The 14,813-nt window shown below is 27.6% G+C and overlaps 2 protein-coding genes across 4 annotated transcripts in view; one reads left to right on the top strand and one right to left on the bottom strand.

Moving 5' to 3' along the window:
- Positions 1 to 12,355, bottom strand: part of LOC114124514 (uncharacterized) — a 41,204-nt gene extending 28,849 nt beyond the window's left edge. Inside the window, exons 1-17 of one of the 3 annotated variants that reach the window (XM_027987782.2) lie at positions 11,784 to 12,354; positions 11,511 to 11,707; positions 11,075 to 11,425; positions 10,915 to 10,992; positions 10,745 to 10,840; positions 10,558 to 10,683; positions 9,439 to 9,631; positions 6,531 to 6,894; positions 5,308 to 5,431; positions 4,962 to 5,235; positions 4,196 to 4,883; positions 3,826 to 4,134; positions 3,642 to 3,765; positions 3,361 to 3,581; positions 2,966 to 3,283; positions 2,174 to 2,255; positions 1,310 to 1,699 (exon numbers count right to left, since the gene is read on the bottom strand). In XM_027987782.2, coding sequence (XP_027843583.2) covers positions 1,310 to 1,699; positions 2,174 to 2,255; positions 2,966 to 3,283; positions 3,361 to 3,581; positions 3,642 to 3,765; positions 3,826 to 4,134; positions 4,196 to 4,883; positions 4,962 to 5,235; positions 5,308 to 5,431; positions 6,531 to 6,894; positions 9,439 to 9,631; positions 10,558 to 10,683; positions 10,745 to 10,840; positions 10,915 to 10,992; positions 11,075 to 11,425; positions 11,511 to 11,630 — 3,858 coding nt within the window. In that variant the 5' untranslated portion in view covers positions 11,631 to 11,707; positions 11,784 to 12,354. Of the gene's footprint in view, positions 1 to 1,309; positions 1,700 to 2,173; positions 2,256 to 2,965; positions 3,284 to 3,360; positions 3,582 to 3,641; positions 3,766 to 3,825; positions 4,135 to 4,195; positions 4,884 to 4,961; positions 5,236 to 5,307; positions 5,432 to 6,530; positions 6,895 to 9,438; positions 9,632 to 10,557; positions 10,684 to 10,744; positions 10,841 to 10,914; positions 10,993 to 11,074; positions 11,426 to 11,510 lie in introns of all 3 variants that reach the window. The other 2 variants (XM_027987784.2, XM_027987780.2) reach the window with 2 other exon arrangements.
- On the top strand, positions 8,051 to 9,276 carry LOC114124515 (uncharacterized). The gene is made up of 2 exons (XM_027987785.2): positions 8,051 to 8,504; positions 8,565 to 9,276. Exons 1-2 carry the CDS (start codon positions 8,125 to 8,127, stop codon positions 8,779 to 8,781), a joined length of 597 nt encoding a protein of 198 aa, XP_027843586.2. The 5' UTR covers positions 8,051 to 8,124; the 3' UTR covers positions 8,782 to 9,276.
- Positions 12,356 to 14,813: the final 2,458 nt, after the last annotated feature.

Raw genomic sequence — 14,813 nt, 5'->3', positions numbered from 1 at the left:
CATAGCAAACAAGCAGTAATCCAATAACGCACCTCAGTAGGAGGGTCGAAAACTCGGTATTGTTATCGATGAATAAATATTAGTTTATTTGTTTAGTTATAGAGATAATAACGCGATGATGACAAAAATAAAATAATAAATAAGGTGGATTAATGAAATGAAAAACACATTTTTCTTCCTCTTTCGTACTACTAGGTACACAGCTTATTTTAATCTATTTCAAAATTGCTATTAATATCAGATGATAATATATATATATATAGTAGTATATGTATTATATATTTCTATCTATAAATTGATTAACGTTAATTCCCGTTTGGTGATTAGTACCCTAGCCTAGTCTGTAGGTTTTTTACATTATTCAACATATTAACTCATTTTTATGGGTAGGACTTGGTATTATACTTAATAATTTAATCAACAACCATATAAAACATATATACAGACAGGTTTTAAAATCCTCAAAACAATATATTATCTGTATTCATATATTATATCCTACACTCCTACACAAGTTATAACAAAATTATCTATGACTCAATATTATCTATGTCTAAATGTCTTAGACACACAATCAATGTTTACAAAGCACTTCTAATATGTTATCGTTTAACATTAAAATTAATATAACAGTAAATCTATTGATGATGTAGTAACTATATAGGCTATATTATACTAAATGATTAGAGATTACAATTAATTTTTACTATTACTAAATAAATAAGGACCAAATTATAATACGAACAATATATCCAAGACCAATTTAGGTTTTTGAAATAATACTATACTCTATATTGAGTTAAGTTTGAATGTCAAAATGGCGAAATTTAATTTATAACAATACTTCATAATTTTAGGTACATCTTATTGTTTTTAATCCCACATAATTTGTATAGTTATTAATTATAATTGATTAAGATTGATTATATAATTCAATAATTCTATAGTTAATTAGTGCTTTTAAATTTTCAATTTTAAAATGTATGTGTGGTCTCTTCCACGAGCAAAAGTATTTAGTTAGACAATCAGATTGCAATAATTTTAACCGTTTTAATTTAAAAACTTTAATAACTAAAATATGCCCTTAAAGTGTTTATAAGTTATACTTAGGTATTTAATTAGAAATATACAATCAGTTTATCCTCCTGAGATTTACATTATTGAGATTTGACTATAGTTTATTATTATTTTAATATGAATTATTTGTATATAATTAATTATAAAAAAAAATTCTAATTTTATCTATTCATCTTATATCTAATATCATCTAATATATATCAAATTAAATAAACAAATATTATTTACTCACCGCATCTGCTAATTGTTCATACATCAATCCAGACATATAGTTATAATTTTGTTTTTCATTAACAACCACTGTTCCATGTTGTGGCTCAATCCAACATTCTGTTATTAATTGGTATTCATCTTCCATTTTATGTTTTGAGCAACAATCATTACTATCGCCAGCAAAAGAAACTATATGTCTCCCTTGTTTTTGAAGCTTATCAAATTTTTGTTGATCTTCTACTGACATTATTGATGAACTTTCATCGTCTTTATTTTCCATGTTTAATTTATCAAAAACACTATTATACTCATAAGTTTTTGGTTGCTGTTTTTGTAGTTTGTTAGGCGGAAATAAAACATATTGAATAACACAATGACTTGTGGGTGTACTGGGACAATGTGGTGATCCCTAGAATATAATAATTATTATTTATTTATAATAGAATAACTTTATTTTTATTTTTATAAGATTTATAATTTTAAATTGCTGAAAATTATTTAGTAAAAAAAATTAATAATTATCTAAATTAGTTATAAGTACTAAAAGGTCAATGAGTAAACAAAGCATTTTGTTTTTCTTATTAAAGAATAATACTGTAATAATATTAAATATATCTAACATATAACTTTTTGTATTATAATTTATAATTAATTATAACTGTATAGGAAAAATATTTAATGTTAAAAAATTATATTTGTTAGCCAGAAACAACTCGATCAATAGTTCAAAAAAAATTTTAAATATTACAAGCAATTTTGTCGAATACAAATAATGAACTAGTTAATTATTTATTTTTATTAATTTTCAACAAAGGGAATATATTTTCTTAAATCTTAATTTATATTAAAAATTGTTAAAAAAATAATAATATGGTATACTAACTTCTATCATGTCTACTTCTAAAACCATGTTTATAATACCGGCAGATGAATGTGCAAATTTGAAACCTTCTCTCAATCGTATTCTAAAAAATCAAATTAATAAAAAAATTAAGATACCTTAATAAAATACTTAAAAAAAATTTAATTATTTTAAATATACACATCCGTTATTAGCATTTTAAATAATATAGTATAGTCAAAACTATGGTAAAATAAAAGATTAAGTGTTATTAATTTACTTTTTAGGTATATTGACAAAGGGAATTATCAAAATTTGAATACATTAATTATATGTATGATAAAATATTTTCTTTTCAATTAAAGTGATGTGCAGAAAAATATTTTACATTTTTTAAAACACTTAATCAGATAGATTTAATGCTCTAAAAGATGCCGAGTAGTAAAATATTGTATGTGTAAATAAACCAATCACATTTTTAAAGAAAAAAATTGTTTTGATATTCTAACATAGATCAACTACAAATTTTTCTACTAAGATAATACTACTTTTATTTTAATATCAATAAAATAAATCTACTTTTTATTAAATGTGATTATTTTAACAGATTTAAAAAGATAACTGAATTAATTACATAAAATGATACATAATGAATGTTTTCATACCAAGTCTATCATAGGATTATATGTTCTGAGTATTTTATTAGATTTTCTTAACTCATACAATGACAATAAATAAATATAGCGAGTAATTAGATTTATATGAAAATACCTAGACAACATGTTTTTAAATAACAATAACTAGTAAATCTTAATAATCATATTTATATTGTACCTTGTCAACACTGAAAGAGTACGTGCCAATTGCATTTGTAGTTGTAATTTTTGAGACACGCTATTACTACATTGACTATAGCGACTACATCCACTACTCCATATCCACCGTTTATGATACAAATACCGTGAAAGAGTAGTAGTGGTTGATACAGGTTTTGATTCTACTCCAGTTGATGACTCATGAACAGTATCATGAGGAAGTCCAATATTTAATTTAGACCTTGGATTTTGTATATTTATTGTTGTTATAGCAGAAGAAGGTTGTGAACCATCAGGGAATATGACAGTGGTGAATTCTGAGGGAATCCGTTCATATCTTAAAATAAAATTTAAAAATATATTGCAATTTTAAACATGACAATTTATTCAAAGTATTTTAATTTATTGCTTTACCTAATTAAAAATTTTTCCAGAGGTTTATCCATTAAATACACATATCTTTGATGTTTTGAAGGTTTATTTGGTATTAAAGATTCTTCAATAGTAATTGTTGGCACTTTTTTCTTGTTATTTTCTTGATCTTCAGAAACCTGATTATTATCTTCAAAAGAAGACTGTTTCAGTGCAGTAGTTGAGTCCAATAATTCAATATTTTTCTTCAAATCATCCATAATCTATAAGTAAAAGTAAATGTGAATTAACTATTTTATAATAATAATAATAAGTAGTTTAACCTTATGGTGGACTGAAGCTGGTACACAACTTTGAAATGCTAAATGCAATACTACACAACAGCAAGATGGTGGCCTAGGTGAAACTCGTGCAATACAAAATGATACATCATCAGTATATGTTTCACTATTAACAAAAATATAAGTTCAATAAAACAAAAATATTAAAAACTGTCTATAATTTTACCTTTGGTCTAAACATTTTACATAAGAGTGTTCATCAATTAAAACAAATGTACACCATTGCTTCAGCAAAGCGTACAGTGCTAGAGATGATTTATTGCAGGTCAGTGTTTGATAATCATCATTATCTATATTTTCCTTATGAAACCACTGAGGTAATGATCGATCATGTCTCAGCAACAATACACCACCACCAATTCTATAAGTGGAAAACCATTTGGGCCACTGAGTATCGGGGTCTAAGGTACAAACAGGTTTCCAAAAATCTACAAATCGTTGATGTTGTTGATCAGTGTAACTTTGTTGTTGATCACTAAAATACATAATATACTATAAACATTTTTGCAACCATAAAAAAACTATTACAAACTCACTCTGTTTTAAATTGATTTTGTTTTAAGCAAAATGATGTATTTGAATTTGTTACCACATAATAGAATAATGGTACACCATTATGTAATGGACTTTTATTTGGAACTTCAGATGTCAAAAAGCTAAGCAAATTTGTTTCTGTTTTCTCGGTACTAAACACTGTATCTGTTTTGGTGTTGCTACTATTTAAATTACTTGGAATTACACTAGAATCATCCAATTGTAAGATTTGAGGTGTTTCTAGTACTTGAAGTTTTTGTATCACTGGTGATTTTGGTTCTATTTCTACTGTTTGTTGATTTTCTTGTTTCTGAAGTTGTTGATCTTGACTTTCATTCTGTTCTATAGGTTGATTACAGTAATCAGAATTAGATAAATGACCTGTACTAGAAGAATATGCTTCTAAATGTTTAACTAGCAAATCAGTTTGTGCTATAGAATGCATAGTTGACCAAAATCGAGTAATCAATGCTTGTCTATACTTAGAAGTAACTTTCTTTTCAATACTACTGTATGACCTATCTGGTAGTAAATTTAAATTTCTTGTAATAGTAGTTGTAGCAGTAGCAACAGAAATTGATGATGATCGGCAGGATGACAAATGAAATTGACAATGTCTAGGTATTTTTGACAGTAACTGAGATTTTTTAGTTCTAGTGCATGTTATGTCATGTAGAAACTCGTATGGACCTATAATTTATAATCGTATCAATGAATAAATATAAATAATAATTAATAAGTAATAGTAATTAACCACTATTGTTGTACCTTTGACTGAAACAGTGTAATAAATATTTAAGCTGTCTAGTTGTATAGGTGGAGGTGGTTGCGTTGTTGATGTCGATGGTTCTACTAACTCTGGTTTTTCTTCAATAACTATTGGTTCAATTTTTTTTTTGATTGATGGAGGCCACTTCACAGTTATGTCATACTCAATATATATATGATTAGTCCATGGCAAAATTAATTTTAGTTGTAGTTTACTTGAATTATTCATATAAGGAACAACAGTTGAACTTCCGACATCTTTGAATTGTATATCCTATAATTATTTTTAAATATACATAAAAAATAATATTTAACTGAAAACAAAAAATCCAACTCATGTAAATACCTCAATAATAAATCCTTCACGCAAACGGCAACACACTATATTATCAAGATTTGCTTGAATATGATCACTAAATTGTTTTTTAGTAACTAATTGTGTTTGTCTGTTACCATAAAAATTTGAATTCCTAAAACAAATCATTAATTTCTTGTTATAGATAATTACTTATTGGTTCTTTTAACTGTCAGAAATGTGTATAAAAGAAATGGTGAAACCTACAATTTGCTTAATACATTTTTTGAAATACAGTTAAGAAAATTATTGAGATTATAAATAATTAAAAATGAATAAAATTTAAAAATACTTATATAGATAATAATAACATAACTTAAACAAATGATTCACTGATTGCATACTAATTGATTTAGATTCTGATCAGATCAGAGCAATTGTATAGTATTTGTGTGTGTGTTGTTATGGATTAAAATTAAGTGCTCTAATTTTAAAATTTAAAGGTCTTATTAAGTAACTGAAATTCAGATCTAGTTGATATTTTAAAGAAAATTTAAAATAATTAAACCAAACATAAACCAACAAATTTATGAAAAATGAATTTTGATTTAATTGGATCTTAAACCTTAAATGTTGTGATTATAGCTAGTTTTTAATCAAAAATAAAAACTTAAAAAATTATTTCATTATAATTAAATAATTTTTAAAATTTTTAAAATATTTAAACTAGTTAAAAGGTATGAATAAATATTTAAAATTTATTAGTTTTATTGTTATTTTTTTTTTTTTTTAAACAAATTATTTAATATTGGTTTATAAACAAAAAAACTCACTTAAGCTATTACTATTATTATTTAATAAAATATACATTAAAAGTTATGAAGAGAAGAAAATGTATCTGATATTTTATAATCATATTAATATAAAAAAAATAAATAATATACTATAATATTATAGTAAACATAATATATTATACTTGAAAAATATCAAAGATAATCTTGTAAAAAAAATTGACTGATACTTGATACTATGCTTAAGTATTGAGAAATAAAATAAATTTATCACTTATCTTTACAATTTAGTAAAACCTTTTTTTTTACCATTTTTAAATTATTATTACCTAGTGCAGTTATTTCCTCAATATCTATCTTTGGTTTTTTTAATTAATACTTTTTAAATAATAATTTTTTGGTAGGTTACGCTCTTTCTTGATAATATGATTCAGTCAAATATTACATATACAAAAGATTTACATTTAAAATATAGATTAATACCTCACTGTCCATTCACCAGGGCGAACACGTGGAGGTGTGCAACTAAGGTTTGTTGTATTGTTTGAAGACTCATTGCCATCTCCTCTTTTAAATGACCACATGATGAATTTATCGTGATAAAAATTAACAACTAAATTAGGTGTTGTTTTTGGAAATGAGTTTAAGTAAGTACCAGATGTGGCTGTTGCTATAAGCTGCATCAATTCAGAGTATGGCACATTCCCATGGCCTGAATGTGGGTGAAATTGACTAGATACATGCAAAAATGAGCATGCCACACTTATACATCTTAATTGGTTTAAAACTGAATCAAGCACTTGTATGTCAGCCAAAGTTATCATCCCATCAGTAATAACAATTAAATCTAAAAAACAAATATTGTTACACTACATATTTTATTCGAATTAAAAATTAAATACAAATAATATTATGCATATGGTTGCAATATTAATACATAAACATACAGTAAATCATATACCTATTTACACAATAATGAATAATTACATAATATTTAATACACATGAATAAAACTTAAATACTATGTTAATTATAGGAACTACTAAGAAAATCAGATGATTTTAGAGTAGTGTTACTAGTTGAATATGAGATTAAAAAGAGTATCATAAAATACTATGGATAAAGGGTATAGGCCATAAGGTATACATATGAACATGATCAAGTAAAACAAAATACCTACTATAGAATATAGATATAAACAATAAATAAAATAAGCCAGTCAATATAACAATAAGAATTATATTATTTACTAAAATGTTGAGAAAACTACTAAAAATTTGAAAATATATCATTAACTGTGTCAAATTTCTAATTAATAAATGTCAATTTAGAGCTATAAGTTTAATCCAAAAATAAAAACACATTATTATATAACTTTTAATATATTATAATAATTATAATTTCAATTAGGTAACTTGAAAAAAAATTTTATTCATTACTGCATGATTAATTTTCATACAAATATTTAATTTGTGTTATTTTTCAAAATTGTTAACAAAATTTGATTAAATAATAAAAGGTATTCCGTTTTTCCCTAATTAGATTTTACCAGAAAACTTTTTTTCCGACAGTTATTGTTCTCGAAGTAAAAAATTTTAAAATTTTGTTATTACGAGGAGGTCACATTTTCTGTATATTACATTTAATACCTCTAACTAAAAATACAGTTATTACTTAGGTATTTCAATAAGTATACATTCTATCAACAATCATTTTTTCCCAGCGATAAAGATAGTATTTACGAAAAAATACGGGTACTTGCCTTTATCGCAATTTACCATCGTACGACATATTATTATACCTGTATAATTTATATACTATTACTATTTTCGCTGTATGAACAATAGTAATTGATTTGTATTTTACACTGATATCATCACACGCTTATGACATTGTTATTATTATTATTATTATTATTATTATCGCTTGTATACACGTAAATCAACACCTAATTGTCGTAATCGTAGTCACGTTATTCGCATACTATCGGCCGTCGTTATACTTTCATTTTCAAATATCCATAAAACTACTGCGTTAAATTGTAAATTATAAAATAAAATTATTAATATTTTACATCATGGCTGAAATAAAAATTTTGGGAGAAACAAAATTAATTTATGGTGGTTTTATTTACGTGCGGTCTAAATTACCCACCAATGGCAAGACATACTGGGAATGTAACAAATTACGTAGAAAAGAGTGCAGATCGAGAATTATTACTGCTTTCGATATTTCTGAAAATAAAAATTATTTTATACGAAAACCAACGCTGGACAATCACAATCACGGTCCCAACCAAGAAGAGTGTGAATTAGAGATCTTCAAATATTATTTGAAGCGGAAGGCTGAGGGTCAACCACAAATATTACGTACAGAGATGGCTGGGCTATCTGACGGGGTTCTCAGTCAACTACCTAACCCTGATAATTTAAAGAAATCAAAGCGTCAAGTCCAGAGGTATTTATTTTTTCCACATTTCCACCTATCCATTCTAATTTTATTTATTTTACATACAAGAAAAAATTTGCTGTCCAATCCGAAAACACTTTCTGACTTGGGTACTCTTCCCAATCAGTATCAGAAAACGAATACAGGTAAAAAATTTTTAATTTATAATTCGTTTGATGATAATTTTGTCAATGAAGGTAAAGTTGTTGTGTTTACGGCCCGGAGAAATTTAGAATTATTGGCAAGGAGCAACTGTTGGTTTTTAGAAGGGACTTTTAAGGTTTGATGGTTTTTATCTCCCATAATTTCCAAGGCTGGGCAAATTAAGGTTTTTTATAACTTGTTAAGTTAAATTATTATAAGAAAAAGTGAATTAAGTTAAAAGTAAAATATGTTTTTAATGTAACTTATTAAGTTAAAAGTTAGTTTAAAAAAAAAAGTAAGAGTTGCATAACTTAGAGTTAATATTAATTTAACGTTTTAACATAATTTGAATGCCCAGCCTTGATCATTTATATTCATAATCATTTCATAATTCTTAGGAGTGTCCCACTATTGGTCACTTTATATGCATTATAATTTATTAATTTTAAAATATTTAATTATTATATTACAGCATTTATTGTGTTAATTTTAATTGTATTTATTATAATGTGTATTATTTTTTATTAATTATTATAAATAAAGGCCTCAACAACAAGATCATAGGCCACTTAATATTATATATTATAATTTATCGATTTTAAAATATTTAATTATTACACTATACCATTTATTATGTTATTATTCGTTTTTAATTTTTAAATATATTATATTTTATCTATTTTAATATTGATTTGGGTAAAAGGTATTCAGGGGGAAAAAAAGGTTACGGGTTTACGGCTTTTGGGTCCAAAATAAAATTTAAATTATAATATTACAAATTTAAATAAAAATAGCTTACTTGATATGCTTGATTGGGGTAATAATCTAACAGCTAACATGCCATATCTTAAAGTGTTTATAAAACCTGAATCAGGATTGTTATTGAATGTAGGTCTTACATTTGAATCACTATTTATCAAATTATGATGATGATTTGTAGTTGAATCATTGCTCACTGGAGTATTATTGTTTTGATTTTCATCATTAAAATGCTATAACAGGAAAATAGAAATGTTTAAATATTTTGATCAATCCAAAATAGTTAATTTTATTAAGAGAACATCACATTCTCATATGTTAGGTTAATAGTACCAATATAAATCATTTTAAATTTGAGTTCAGCAGAACAAACTGTCAGTTATTAGTTTAAATATTAGAGTAAATTCTTCATCAATTATCAAATTTAAAGGTAAGAACATTATTTGTATTCTCTCATTAATTTTTAAGCAAGTTATGGGTATGTGAAATATTGAAATATAAATATGCACACCTCACTAAAAATTTAAAATATCATAAAAACACAGATAATTATCTAATTATTAAATTTGATGACAGGTTAATTCATTCTTAATATTAAAAGCAAACAACACAAAATTAATTCTTTTAAACACATATTTAGTATGAAATACTTTTATAAGATGGAAACAACACATGCAAGTGAACATCCTTTTAACAAGAAATTTTAATCATTTATAAATATATTAATTATAACTTTTACCAATTAATAAGAAAAGTATTACGATATTGTTTGGATTCACGGGGGTCTTATTTACAGTTTTATTCTGAATGCATAAAGTAAGATATTTTATAAAAAAAAAACCATATTAAAACAAAATTAGTTATGGGAAGTCCACAATTTATAAGTTTTTCATCAGGAGTCAATGTTCTACAAAAATTTAATAAGTGCTGATGTAGGGTACAGTATTACATTATATATCTAACCAGGTAAACGTTATACTGATTGCAAATAATTTTTTTTTAGTAGTGCCGACACCTAACTAAAAATAAACTAATGGTAGCAATAAGTCGATAACCGAACCTAATATAGAAATAAGACAATATGGTTTTGATATATTGTTGTTAGTTATTTAGTCTTTAAAAATAAACATACACGGAAAAAAATGTTTATGTTACCTACCTTAGGTTTTCGAGTAGTTTTTTTAGTCATTGCTAATGAGTTTTCCAGACGATTCATTTCTGTTGTGATAATTCTAATAAACTCTTGAAAATTACGATTATTGATAAGCCAACCTTGTACCAGTACCTAATTTTAAAAAAAATTAACATACATATTACACATATTCATTAAATAAAATGTTTCAAACCTGTTGAGCCGGTGATGTGTAAAATGGTGTATGTACTATAACTGTGACATACACTTGTGGTTCAAAAATAATGTTATCAGATCCAGGTACAACAAACTATCAGGATAAAAATTAAAAATAAATGTGATATATGTATAAAAAAAAGCAAAAAAAGAAATAATATTTCATACCGGCCTGATAAACCCTTCGATACTTCTACGCAATGCCACAGTCATCTCATCGAGCATAACATGACATCTCTGAATATCCTAGAAAAAAATTAAAACCAAACCAGATGTAATACTTTTACAGTTATACAATACAGTAAGCAAGTATTCCAAGTATTCTTACAACTGAACAATTTGACGGACTCATATCTAAGCAATACACCATATTATATACGGCTGTTAAAAAATAAACACGAGTAAATGCATCCATAACAAAAATAGAATTTGCAAAACCATCTTTATCCAAATTTTCCTCTCTGGGTATAAATGACATGATTTTACATTGCTCTGGGGATTCGACATCTAAATCGTCATCTACCATCTGTATGGTTCCCAAACGTTTCAAATACCACATGACACGCATGTCTGCACTCATCGATCTACCCTTGTCAATTAATACATACACGCACGAGGCCAGGGCATAGGATCCAACGGGTAGCGGTGCAGCGTAAGTAAAATTCTCTGGTCCGTCATCCTAAAGCGCATAGATGTATTGGAATAAAATAATTAATAATATACAATGAAATTATGGGTAGAACAAAAAGAACGGACGGGTTTACCTGAGTCTGGGTGGGATTGAGAATTACAGAGAGCACCGAATCGCTGTCGGAATCCGTCGACGACGATGACGTTAAACTACTGCCATTACTGTTATTATCCCAATCGTCCGTCTCCTCCATCGCGTATGTGGTCGGCGTATAATTATTCCGTCATGTATGCCAAACGACGTTACCGGGACGACTAACGATTTCGCGCTCTACGAAATGGCGATGTGAAAACTGGTCATTTCGTTGACAGGTACGTACAATTAATTATATAATATCGGTATCTACCCGTATTCGTCTGTTTGTGCATTCCTCGCCTACCCGTGTGCTGCGTACAAAATAAATGGTGTATCCGCTACACGGTCAGTAGTCGTCCGGCTACAGCAGCCCACAGAATTAATATTATCGTTGTCGTTGACGTATTTCGTCAGCGATCGTCAAAAATCTGTACAAAACGCGCAAAAACGGAATAGTTATTATTGTTATTATCGCCGTGTGAATTCGTGATAATGAACGGTTTTCCGCATAACAATAATTCCGTTTGATACGATAATGATAAGGCAATGCCGTCCGCGCGACAACGCACGTGCCCGTAATTATTATTATTATTATTATTATATGTTTTTTTAAAACCGCCGCGCAGCGATGATGCAATAGCCAGTGGCTGCGGCAACTGAACAACTGGTGGCGGTGGCGGTGGCGTTGATAACGGACGAAATAACACGAAAACGAAACAACGAAACCGTAATAGCCATTATGACGTAAAAGCGTATAATCGTTACTGTATAATATTACAATAATAATATACTAATGTTTGAAAATATAGCGCTAAAGACCGGACGTCGCAACGACCGGCGACCACTGCCGGAATCACAATAATGCACAAGTGGTTTTCAAAACATGATCGATACCGCGAATGTGTGGGTACCAGCTCTACTCGAACGATCGTGAACGACCGGTAGGTTATAGCCAACGGTATGGCCGCCACAGACCTCAACAACACGATATTTGTTTATCGTCTAAACTCTAATAATATTTAGACGAGTCTCTAAATAATTATTATAATAACAAGCTAAATGCATAATAACGTATAAATCGTATAATTATATTACCTACTTGATCGGTCGACCGTAAGTCAATAATTAGCACTCTGTCGTCCGCGTTCATTGTTTAATTGTCTCGTGTCTGTAGGTTTTTCTATCACAGTCCTTATAATAATGTTATGAGAAAAATATTACCTATTATTTAATGAATACCCATCAAGCTTAGAGCGAAAAATGCATTAATCCATAACATTAAGGTAGATAGTAAAAATGCACATACCCAGTAAGTTCTCCGGAAGGCTTAGTTGCCATTTCAAGTCACACAATATTTAACATATTTTTTAATTTTTTAAATTGATTTACTCGTATAGGTATTATATTATTATGTATTTATGTGGACTTTAGTGACTGAGGTGATTATTTTCGAGTGCCTGTTGACTACGGAGAGGGGTCATCGAGCTAAAAACTCTACATAATAATAATTAGCTACTAAAACTCGCTGTACGCTGGGATCAACAAATAATAGCTTGTAAGTCCTGCGCATTTTCGGATCACACCAACGTGTATCTAATGCGTATCAAGCCATATTTTAGTAGAAATACAAACTAGGACCAAAAATTGGACATATGGAGTAATTAAATTTCGATTGTAGTGTAATCTTGGCAGTGATAATTTTTCCAAGTTTTACAAGTGCAGTACAACTATTGACAATGCAATTCATCAAAGTACGTATATTCCACCATTGACGTCATTGATAAACACAAATCGAAACTTATATTTAATTGCTGCAGTGTTAATGAACTGTTTAAACTGCTTAAAGTTACAATATCAAAACTAAAAAAAAAAAAGGAATTGAATATATTACAGAAAACACATTTCAAAAATATAAAAATATCAAAGTACGTCAAATAATCAATACCCCTTCTATTTGGGTATTACAAAATATGGATACGGAAACGTACTACCTATTTCGAAATTAATTTTACATTAAATAAAATAAAACGACAAGTTTATGTTTACATTGTGTACACAAACGTGTATCTTTATCTTTATAATACACCTGCTATTACTTACAATAATAACGATTTTTTAAACAAATTAATAAATAGGTGTATAACTTTTTTTTTACATAATTTATTATATTCATTATTTCAATAGTGTAAAAAAAAAATTATCCAAAAGAAAATGAAAATCACATCCTTTGGGACGCAATGCTCGATGATTTTCTAAGATAAATATAAAACACCCACGTACTCAATAATTTATACAACAAACGCATATTATTCTAAAAATGTATTTTAAAAACGTTATAATAACAGTATACTCGATGTACGTGCGTCTTAGTGGTGAAATCAGTTGCTCAACAATCGAATTAACATAAATACATAAAGGTATCTTATACACCAACCGTGGTCCGGAGAGGAAGGTGGAAGGTCAAGCGCCTCGGTGCGCACGACAAAACGCCGGCGCCTCGCGTTTGACCAGACTCGGGTATTCAAATATTGTAAACACCCGTATTATATTTACCACCTGTTGTATACACAATTTAGACCGCGGCTGAGTGGGAATAATCGGTACCGGTACTGGAGGGTACCCCTCAGTCCTCTCCAGTAAATTAACTACGTACGTGCGTTTCATGTTTTTATTCAACGGTTAAATTATGGTAATGTGTTATTTAAAGCTCTGCAGCAGTGTATATTGTTTATAAATAAATATTATAATATTACTGCTATTATAGCAGCACAATAACATAATCATTGTGATTTCTTTGTTGATATCTACATAGGTATATATACTTAGGTACTAAACACGTTGTGCGTCATTGGCGTACACAATATTTAATAACCAGTAGCACTGCAACAGTGTTTATAGTCTATATATATATGACTTATAAATAGGTTTAGTATAGGTACAACCCATTTTAAAAGGTCACCGATGATTTTATAGAATATGGTCGAAGGAAAGTAATCATATGTAAATATCGTTGTGGGTTTAATATAAATTAAAGCGGTCGGTTTTTTGGAAGTACCTATATTTACTCAGTAGATAATGCTTAAATGAAAGTAATAAGACTACGGATCTGTACATCGTTTATTATATTTGGATTAATTTTCGAAATAGAATTATCTTTTTCAAGAATTAGAAAATTATGTTTAAAGAAACATTTTCTGACTATATGAAATACTCCATAGTGTATAGGTAATATATTAGTATAAAATATTGTGTACAATATTATGATATATTGTTATATTATACGTATAACAATTTTATAAAT

Source organism: Aphis gossypii, chromosome X (assembly GCF_020184175.1).
Source record: "Aphis gossypii isolate Hap1 chromosome X, ASM2018417v2, whole genome shotgun sequence".
NCBI classification, from domain to species: Eukaryota; Metazoa; Arthropoda; class Insecta; order Hemiptera; family Aphididae; genus Aphis; species Aphis gossypii.
This window is presented reverse-complemented; position numbering and strand designations above follow the sequence as displayed.